The following is a 10,809-nucleotide window of genomic DNA, read 5'->3' on the forward strand; positions in this document are numbered from 1 at the left end:
ATATATATTATTCGTCAAATTATTTCTTATAAATTATCCAATTTTAATTTTGTCCCTCTATTTTAATATAAAAAAAACGAGGGCTAGACCCCGAATACTCATTTTATTATTTTTAGCAAAAAAAAAAAAATATTTATTGGTTAAATAACAGTTTGAATAGGTACTTGTTCTGTTAAATACATTATCCGCTGATTGTCAAGTAGTTTTTTTAATTTTAGTTCGTATTATTTTGAGTGTCTGCTAAAACTGTTTTTTTATTAAAAATTCAATTTCACAATGTGTTGAAAATTCCGAAACGGTTGTTTCATTTTATAAAACATTTTAGCAGAAATGGGACAAAACTCCAATACACTTTTTTTTGTTCCATACTAGAATAATATCATTTAGAATAGTTTTAGACATTAGACTATTGTTTTTAAATGTTAATTCTCAAAATCAGACACAAATAATACAATGTTTATCAAATTTCAAACAAATTAAAGAATTTTTAAGTTACTTATCATTTTTATTATACTTGCCGCATACTCTCGTCCCGAAGACTTTGTGTTCATTGTTAATAATTTAAAAAATATATATTTTAACGAAACCAAATAAATAGGTATTGCAGACAAGCCATTTTATTGAGAATAGATATCTATTAAACTCTTTGTATTCATGTTCTATGCGTAACTGGTCGCTAACAGTATTCAAATAAGTCAATATTTCAACGCTATACTACTATAATGTTTTATTAATATTTGTTTAGGGAATTCTAGAATACATGGCACAAATAATGAAAACTGCTCCGCATGTGTATTGTGATTTCCATGGCCATTCGAGTCGGAAAAACTGTTTCTTTTACGGGTGTTCGTCAAAGAAGAGTTGGTCAAGGATGGATTTGGCCAAGTATGAAAACGAAACGGATTTCATGGTTAGACGATAAAATAATTGTTATTTAATGGTTTTGCATATTATTATATTATGTATTTACTATAATGTGTGCCAACAAATTTGGCGCAAAATAATAGTGTAATAACCTCAAAGCCCGGTAAGTCGAGCAGTCAACAGGACGTGCGTACAATAGTTACATTGATGGAAATATGTTTGATATCTCAAAACTATCAGTTTATTGTTGTTGAGATATTACGAAATAAACGGGCGTTCGATGAACCAATTTTTTTTATTGGGGACAATAAAAAGTGTGTAATTTGAAAAACTAGTTTACAAAATCATAATAGGTAATATTTATAAAAATAACGCATACAATCGAATTCGGTTTTTATAATAATTGAGTTAGTTTATTCTGGTATTTAGATTTCTTGTTTTTTGGTCATCATCTTCGTCTTGCTCCAATAATTATTGTCTATTTATTTTATCATCCACTCTTCAATGTACAATTCTTGTTTGATAACTGTATACGAAGCATGTTATGTTATTGACATCTCATTCATAAATCTATTGAAATTGGCTAATAATAGTGATCATAACGAATATGATAGTTGAGTGAAGTCGAAAAAATATATTGTTTAGTGATAAGAATTTTCATTGATAAAGACAATCTGATAACAGATAAAAAAGTGTTGAGTATGGTGATTGATAAGGGATGACATCTGATCAGCTGTTTTTAAGTTAACTTTTAATTTAATTAATTAGTTTAAATAGTTGACTGTGACATTCTTTGTAATATAATTATATACAGACTGAACACTAAAATATATTACAAAAATTTACAAAGCTTTAGCATTTAGAAATGGTAACAAATTATATTAAATTGTTTAATTGTGAGCCGGCCCCTGTCAAAAATATAATCTATTGATAAACCTCTTGAAGATTAATGATCACACGTTCGATTAGGAATGTCAATTGTCAATCAAAGAATTTATAATATGACACGCAAGCCGGGATGGGCGAATTCGGAATAAGATAATAGATAACCTTTAATTCGTAGAATTAATCTATTGTAACAGCTTATAGTTTAAGTATAAATATATTTGTGTATGGAACAATAGTTATCTTGAATACCTTTTTATTTTATAAATAATGACAAAAAAACATTTTTTTTTATTTATCGTGGATAGTTTTCAGAGTTCAAAAAACGATCCAACGGGTTTTTTTTAATTAATCCCATCTAACGTTTTTATTTACATAAAAATATGAGTTTTATTGGATTTATCTATACCCAAAATACTTAACCGAGTCGGGGTTTATTTTTAGAGATAAAAACCAGACGGTTGCCAACTTTGATAGTTTTAGTATTTATATATTGTCAAAAGTTGTTCGACAATTAGTAACCCTGTAATTAATGTAGATTGCGCTTTTGCTGATCAATTACAGTCAGTCTGCGGCCAACACTTCTGGGGGTGACATGCCGCTCGAATAGAGTTGCCCTATATTCAAATGCCTACTTTTTATTTTTTTTTAGGTACTGCCGATTCTAATGCAAAACTGTGGGCCGTCGTTTTCGTTATCTCAGTGCAAATACAAAGTGGAAAGGAACCGCGAGACCACCGCAAGGATAACGGTCTGGAGGTGTTACGGGGTTAAGCGAAGCTACACCTTGGAAACCAGTTACTGTGGCTGTGACGAAGGGCTGTACAAGGTAAGGTGTAATGTTGTTTTTTTATGCACGACCATGCCCGTCTATTGACTCGATCGTTTCAGGGGTTTCATTTGGGCATCAGGCAATTGAAAGAAATCGGATCGACATTTTGTATGGCCCTGTCGTCGCTCGACGAGGAAACGAAAAAGAGGGAGAACATGCCGTCTAATATTCGACTGACGTCCATCGCGACTAGGTAAGTTCTAGCGCCCCTCCCTCCTCTGCAAAAATACATGCAAATAAAACTTTTTTTTTTTGTTAAATCACAATTTTTCATCTTAGTTTAGAAACTACAAAAAGGGGTGAAACCTTACTTGACTTTAATTTTCTTTTTTAATTTCTGTAGGTGGGTGTATTTTTTTTTCAATTTCTGCAGGCTGGGTATTAATTAATTAATTATTTTTAGCTTATCTATTTTTGTAAATTTTAACTTGCAATAATTTGACAACCGTCAAAAAACGTTAAGATTGATCGTGTGTTGTTATTTATTTTAGTTGCAGTACGAAATCGATGGACTTTATCGAGGAAGAAAACGTCTCGGACTCGGACTGAGAAGACTGGCTTGTACCAGAGTGCCTTAGTTTTTAAGGATCAAACTAGAAATGATATTATACCTAATATAGTTATTATTTTAGACCGTACTCGATAACGGTAATAATACTATGCCACCTTTGTGTATTATAACAGTATATTATCGCATGGCCTCGTGTGTTCAGCGTGCCGATAATATCAAAATACAATATTATTATATTTTTTATAGTTTACTCTCGCCACGCCTCGGGTGGTTTTGTCATACCGGCAAACATACTCCAGCCATCGAGGTCTGCCTAACCGTTGAAAAACACGGCGTTTAATTTTTAATAATTAAAACCAAATTCAAACGTACTTCAAAAGACCGTATCGTGTCAATAAGACAGGGGAGGGAGGGGGGGGGTTCTTTTTTCTTTTTATTTGTAAAAATATTAAACTGCGCGATTATGATTTCACGTGCGTTTATCAACTCGTGGATAACGTGATGAACGATTCGACTGTGTGCAAATAACACAATATTGTATCATGACGGTATACATTTTTTTTTTTTTTTACAGATGATTTATAATACTAAATAGTATAAAGCGTCGAAAAATCGTAGCTGTTAACCTCGCCGCTTGTTTTTTTTCCCGTAATATTACTATACAAATAACCGAGTCGACACACTCGTTGTACATATGGCTTTATACAATATTTTATCGACATGGAATTATTATTCTTATCATCATTACCCATATATATATAATATATTTTTTTTGTTTTTTTGTAAAATTAGTTTTATTTGAATTTTTAATACATTAAATGAAATAAAATCGTTTTAAAATACAACACACAACATTGTTGTAAGTTTTTTGTGTTCAATACAAGCCTCGAACCCTTGGTTATAAATTATAATATATTTAATCGATGGTTTTCTATCGAGTTGATGAAATAATAATTATAAGCTGCTCTATACGAGGGTGGGTTTGTGTAATGAAAAACTGAAGTTTTTAAAGCGAAAACTAAAACCTCGGTTTACAGGTGGCCGTAAACAATCGGATAATACTGATATAGTTTGAGTGCAAACAATAGAGTATCGTTTCAAAAATAAAATAAAAACAATTATAATATATTTTTGTTTACACCGGCAACGTAAAATTCCCTATAAAAAAAAACAATATCATCTCAGCTACGCATCGAAGCTAAAAGGATTTCTATTTGGAGATTGTTAGTATAGCATGACCCGTTCGATTTAGACAATTTTTTTATTGATCAACAAAATTGTTATAAAAAAAAAACTACAAAATTACAATTGTTTTTAAAAAATAACGTGTCTTGAATCATGGCGGGATGGGTTAAATTATTTTTTGCTACCGGTAAAAATTATACAAAAAAGACCCAAAGCTTTTTATAAGTACAAAGAGACCAACTGCAATTAGATCCTTAGGAAATGTAACCAGTATTAAGATAAATATAAAATGTATAAATCTTGTATTTATAAGATAACATCTAAGTATACATTTTCACGAACAATGCGTTACCATAAAATACTCACAGACTACTGTAACTGTTATTATTTTTAGTATTTCTTTATTTTTTAATTTTACATAAATATACTAATTGTTTGCCTTTTTTAGCAATTTCCAGAGCTCTATCAAATTTTAAAACTCAATCAGTAACGTTAGTTACTATTAGTTAAAAAAAAAATATGAAACATAGGGCGGAGTGTAGTATTATTTTTATATGAGCACATTACTCTACCGCACTCCACCTGCAGTCCTCCAGTTAAACTTAAATAACGTTAAAAATAATAATTTAAAAGTAGCTATTAGCCAGTTAATATGTTCAGTAAATTATTAAAAAAAATTAAATAATTTTATATGTTATCATTCAGGTTTCAAAAGTTGGTAAGATCTAGAAAAATATACTTTAAAAAATATAAAGTTTGAATATTGTCTAATATTGTAAAATAACACAAACTAAAGTGTCCCCCAAAAAAACTACAAAACTGCAATTATTTTTAGAGAAAACGAATGCTTTCATCCTATATAAATCATCCTATAAAAGTGTATATAATGTGTAAATATAGATTTAGCCTGTCGAGAAAAGATTCTACCAAGAAAAGTGCGTACTGAGATTTGCTCGGTATCTCGGTGGCCCTCGTAATGCTATAGCAGATCTACTTTGAGTTAAATTTTGAAAATTTTAATTCAATTAGAATTTCAATCCCTATAATATTAAATAAGGGGAAATCATTTTTTTTTAAATCCTTCTCTTCCCGAGTAGAAGGTTAATTTTGATTTTGCAAAAAAATATCGATCAACCTAGATCGACTTAACGACATTATATTTTTCAAATTTTAAATAAAAATTCATAATCGTTCTATGTATGTATATATTATACAGCCGAACGCCGCTCACACGTGCGGAACCGTTTAACGAAATACGACAAACAAGTGTAAAACGGTTGTCGGCAATAATAATAATACACGTATATATTATGATAATTGTACTTATATGTAGGTAGAGTATAATAAAAAAAAAAAAAAATGTAGAAAAAATTTCCAACGGCCGTAAAAAGGAGCGAGCGAGACGAAACGAAAAAAAATATGGTCGAAAACAAAGGCTGACAAACGAAGCGGATACCATGTATATATATATATATATATAATACAACAATAATGCGTTTTCAAATGCACTTGTATAAACCTATATTATTATAGCCGATGATGATGATGATGATAATGATGATGGCACCACTTGTATAAACCGACGTTTCAACACCGCGCGTACCTACAATGTGTAATACACGAGCACATACGAGGCATATATGAAGTATACCTTTACACGTATATTATATAGGTATTATATTCTAGTATAATATATTGTACTTAAAACAAATGAAAAACGAACGAATAACGGCCGAAAAAAATATATATAATATAAAAACTATAATGTATACATAATATACAGGGTGATAAATACCGAATCTCTACGATAAGTATAATTAATAACGATAATCGGACGGTATTTATCAAAAGCAACCATCTGCAGATCACTTGATCCGAGTAAATTATAATAATTATACTTGACTAATCTGTTCTTTATTTTCAAATATGTTTAAAAAGAAAAATTGAACATTTTTCTGGCATTATAAAAACAACACGTTTTTCTACCGTGCCTTTTCTGATTTTTCCCGCTATCCTCATGTTATGACTAAACTCCTATTCAAAACTACTCTTGGCTTGTTTGCCATAATTTTTTGAACTGGTTCCCTTTTAATAAAGGCCGACCCATTAGAGAAATATAATATGAACTATTGAAACAAGAACCAAACTACATAGCTTTTTTCAGATTTTTCGTTTAATCCGGCCTTGGGATTGTTCTAACTACCTGTTTTTTTAATCACACACGAAAATGTAAAAAGTAATTACAGAAAGTATTTAATTAAAAAACTTTAAGTACTTAAATTAAATACAGAAAATTTCAAGTAGAATTTATCACTCTATATTTTCATTGCTTAGTTCTTACCCGGCCATAGAAACAATCTACAATTTTTAGTTTTTTTTAACATTATTAGAAAAAAAATTGTCTTTTGTAAGTTAGGGTGTACTCCAAAAACAAGCTTTAATTTCTTTATACAGTGTTGTTTAAAACGAATTCTTTATTGTAATACAATTTAAATGATAATGAATAGTTTTATTTATTTATGTTAATAAATATTATTTTACTGAGTACTCGTAATTCAGAAGGGCAACATTTAAAACAACGAATATCAACCTAAATATTAGATTGTCCTAATGTAACCTAATTTATTTTACAACGATGGTACATTTCACTTTAATATAACATCTTATACTCCCCCGTCTATGTCTTTTAGTACCAAATAACTTAAAAAGTATTTGTTCAAAAACTGATAACCGTAATCAGTCATTATTCGTGCTCCATCAATTAGGTTAATACTTGATCAAAAAGTAAAGAATAAAAGTTACACTCTTCAGTTAGCTTTTACGATAATATTATAAAAATAATGTTTTGATTTGAGCGTAGTCCTATAAGGGTTTCTTTATTAAATTGTTAATTCAAAGGCGCCAAGCTAATGGAGACCCTTCCTTGTTTTTACAGAGCTAATTTCACACACTTAACCTAAGTTATATACAATTTTGTATTTTCCTTTATGCTCTGTGTAGAAAATTAAAAAAAAAGAAAACTCAAAAACGTTTTTATTTTTGTTCGTGGGAATGCAATTTTTAACCCAATATAAAATCGAAACGTATTTTCAATGTGTTTGCGTTGACTTAATTCCTCCTATTTTCCTATTATTTTGACCACTCTGTGTATTAGAAAGTTTATAATTTACATGTATGCCATTTTTTAGTCCCTCGTGCATATATAAATTTGGACCGTGAAATTAATTATTATAAGACTATGTCCAATGATTTAATACAATATTTGAGAATTGACGTTCAAATGTAAATTATTATTGTTACAATGTACACTGCTTGGTGCGAATGGTCTATATTGTATATTATTCTATACTGGAGTTTGTACAGACTAGGTTTATGATGTGTTTACACGGCCCATACCGAATGATGACTATATTTGTTTATACTATAAACTAACCGTAACGATAGGTTGAGCAATATTTTAAAACATTATTTAGGCACGACTAATGAGTTTAGTGAATTAAATGTTTTTTACAAAATATGTGTACCTATACCCGATGAATGGATTTACCTAATAATAACATTAAAAAAAACAATTAATCTATCAATGATTTTCTTCAAAACATTTTACTGTAATAATTTTGAACAATTTTTTTTTTCAAATTTAAATTGACTTTTCAATCATTTGCTAAAATATAAAGGTAGTAGTTAACACTACTAATGTTTTCCTAAAATTCATATATGATATTTATCTTATCAGAGGAGAAGAGGGAAAAATTATATATTATTAAATGATTTATTTATGAACTTAAAAAAAATGTGAGAAAAGTAATGTAGCAGTTTTTTTTGCAAACTATGTAGTACATTATACATATTATGTATAATTTTATAATATCGTATTATTTCTGTTAAGTTTTTGTAATAATACATTTTTTTTCGACCATAAAATATTATTTCCAATAGAATTTTAAAATTCAAAATTTAATGCAATACCGTGAAAATATCATTTGTTTGGTGCCGACGATTCGCGTATTCGTTTATACAGTTTTTTAAACCACTTGTTATTTCTTTTTTTTTTCAAAGATGAATGCGAGCACAAACAAAATACAATAAAACCAATTGTCAATAGTCAATGTAGGTTATTTTTTATTACAAATCATAATATTTTACTGACGAATATAATATTTTTGATAACAAAATCGATTACAGAAAAATATTGATAAGACATTATAAAGTTTAAATGTAGAAATATTTAAAGGAAATGAGAATTCTAATTAAAAAACACTTGGCTTTATCGAGTGTTTAAAAAAAATGGTCCAAAATTAATTTTCACGTAATTACAAAATATTGTTACACATAACAAATATCTCTAAGATTGGCATTGCATTTTAACAATCTTAAAATTAACACTATGATTTCCTTATACTTCGATTCCAATTAAAATCTTTTACAAGTAACAGGCGTTTTTTTTATGAAACAAATTATAATGACTTATAATTCAATTTTTGTTAAATGAGTTAGACAAAATTTGTTCTTTTTGTTTAAATTTAAAAATATTCCGGTTTCAAATCTTGAAAATACATAAGACACTTGTTCTTTCATTGTAAGCCAAAATAATAATGTGTTCAATTATAACTATTACATTTGATAATTATATATTGCTTTCGACGTCTAGTGCATAGCTCAAATATTTGTTAACAACTGCAAACTTGCACTGATCAACTAAGACTGCGGTTGGTGCAACCAACTTATATAACTTAATATAAGCCTTAGGTCGTTGTGGTTGTTGCGTGTACTTTGTTTTGAGATTGGTCTTTGACATTTATTACCAGCTATTAACTTATAAACCTTTAAAATTTGAACTTGGCTACTAATATGTCCATTAACATCTAACGAACGCACCTAATACGTTCACACGATAGTACAAGCCAATTACTGAATTAACTTCGAATAAATGTACTTATTCAAAATTTAACAGATTTAAAAATATGTTACTTTATGAAATTACTCATTAAAAAATGATAAACTCGCATGCTATTGGATTAAATGTTAAATTATTAAGAAATGGTACCTTTTGCCAAAATTGACCGACAACCTTTTAAGTTATTGTTTTTTGAAAATTATAAAAATAACAAAGTGCATTTTTTTTAAAACAGTACAATTAAAAATTGTTTGATGATTGCTGTTAAAAGTGTAGTAAAATAGTGTAAACGCAGTACGTATGTATGTACATTTAGTAATTAGAGGTTAAATTCATATAAGTTAGTAGGTACAATGCATTTTTGATCTATCAATTACGGAATTTTTCCTCTGGCAAGTAAAACATTGTTTTTTCATGCCTTTAGACTTTTAAAAATTTGATCTAACAATATTAAATCAGAAACATTGCAATCCCTTTATGATTATAGTGTATACATACATTAGCAAGTAGGATTAGGCGCTATGAGTTCAATAAAAATTGTCCTATAGTACAATATTATATTGGTTTAAACGTAGCAATCCATGTCGTTAGCCATTAATTATTGAAAAAAAGGTAGTGTGTACATTTTTGATAAAAATGTGTTTGCTGTAACTAATAAATTACTGTTGTATTTTAAATTGCTATTTTTGTGCTGTATAAACTGATCAACAGTATGTACGTTTTTTTGCTGCTAATAAAACAGTCCAAAACGCATAAAGCTCTGTAAGCAAACGTAAGGGGAAAACTTAAAAACGCTCTCTTGTAAAACTGTTATTTTTTACAGACATAGGTCATTTAGACTATTAACGAAAAATGATATATGCTCAATATTAGCCTCCTCCCCTCGATTTCGAATACATGTTTTATTCGATTATAAGGTCTAGTTTACGTTTAATTATATTCTATCTAATTATAAGTTTCGGGCTTCTGCTAACAGTATAGAAAAGGATAACAATTTTCCCCCGAAAAAAAACAAAATACCTATTATAATAAGTTCTTACTAGGTATGGATAACCTAAAAAAAAAAAAAAAATGAAGAATTATACATTTTTTCAAAAGCCGCGAGACCCACCGGCAGAGATGGCAAAACAATTAACAATATCACCGCATATGTCACCTAAAAACAAACACGGACGAGTTAGGTTATAGTTTTTTTTTTTTTTTTTTATGGTCGAGTAGTTTTCGTAACCGTTTTACATTGGAGGTGGTAAGAAACACCTTTTTTCCCCTGTACGTATTATAATATTGTAATACGTGTATAACTTGGGACGAACGGTTTTTTTTTTCGAAATCCAGTGGAAGGGGCTAGGTATAGTATATTTTGTATTGAAACAAGTGTTGCGGGTCCCCCGAATGGGTAAAACGGTAGCTCACCATCGTTTTTTGTTGCACTACATTCGTACTTTAATTGTCGTACGACACAGACCGGGAAGTCGACCTGCCTTCAAGTCTGGAAGTCCAAGGTAAGTTAGACCCGTCCGCATGTTTCTTTTATTTTTTGTCTTAAAACTTGTACTAAATAGTGTTGTATGATTCGGGCGACCTGATTCCTTGAGCCTAGGGGACAAATTTGTTAATGTTACTTAAATCAATTTG

At 29.2% G+C, this 10,809-nt stretch overlaps 1 protein-coding gene across 5 annotated transcripts in view; it reads left to right on the forward strand.

The window, feature by feature from the left end:
* Nucleotides 1-3,836, forward strand: part of LOC126834319 (uncharacterized) — a 41,006-nt gene extending 37,170 nt beyond the window's left edge. For 4 of the 5 annotated variants that reach the window (XR_007685061.1, XR_007685062.1, XR_007685063.1 and 1 more), the window contains 5 exons: nucleotides 746-910; nucleotides 2,402-2,578; nucleotides 2,641-2,774; nucleotides 3,073-3,229; nucleotides 3,667-3,836. Coding sequence is in view for 1 of the 5 variants with exons in the window: in XM_050566145.1 (XP_050422102.1) it covers nucleotides 746-910; nucleotides 2,402-2,578; nucleotides 2,641-2,774; nucleotides 3,073-3,130 (534 nt within the window). In the remaining 4 variants the exon portion in view is untranslated. Of the gene's footprint in view, nucleotides 1-745; nucleotides 911-2,401; nucleotides 2,579-2,640; nucleotides 2,775-3,072; nucleotides 3,491-3,666 lie in introns of those variants that run through there. The other variant, XM_050566145.1, reaches the window with a different exon arrangement.
* The last annotated feature ends 6,973 nt before the right edge of the window (nucleotides 3,837-10,809 follow it).

This window comes from Adelges cooleyi, unplaced genomic scaffold (assembly GCF_023614345.1).
Source record: "Adelges cooleyi isolate 19-005CV unplaced genomic scaffold, UGA_ACOO_1.1 ACOO_flye_CR_arks_rails_tigmint_CR_PRNA_21, whole genome shotgun sequence".
Taxonomy (NCBI): domain Eukaryota; kingdom Metazoa; phylum Arthropoda; class Insecta; order Hemiptera; family Adelgidae; genus Adelges; species Adelges cooleyi.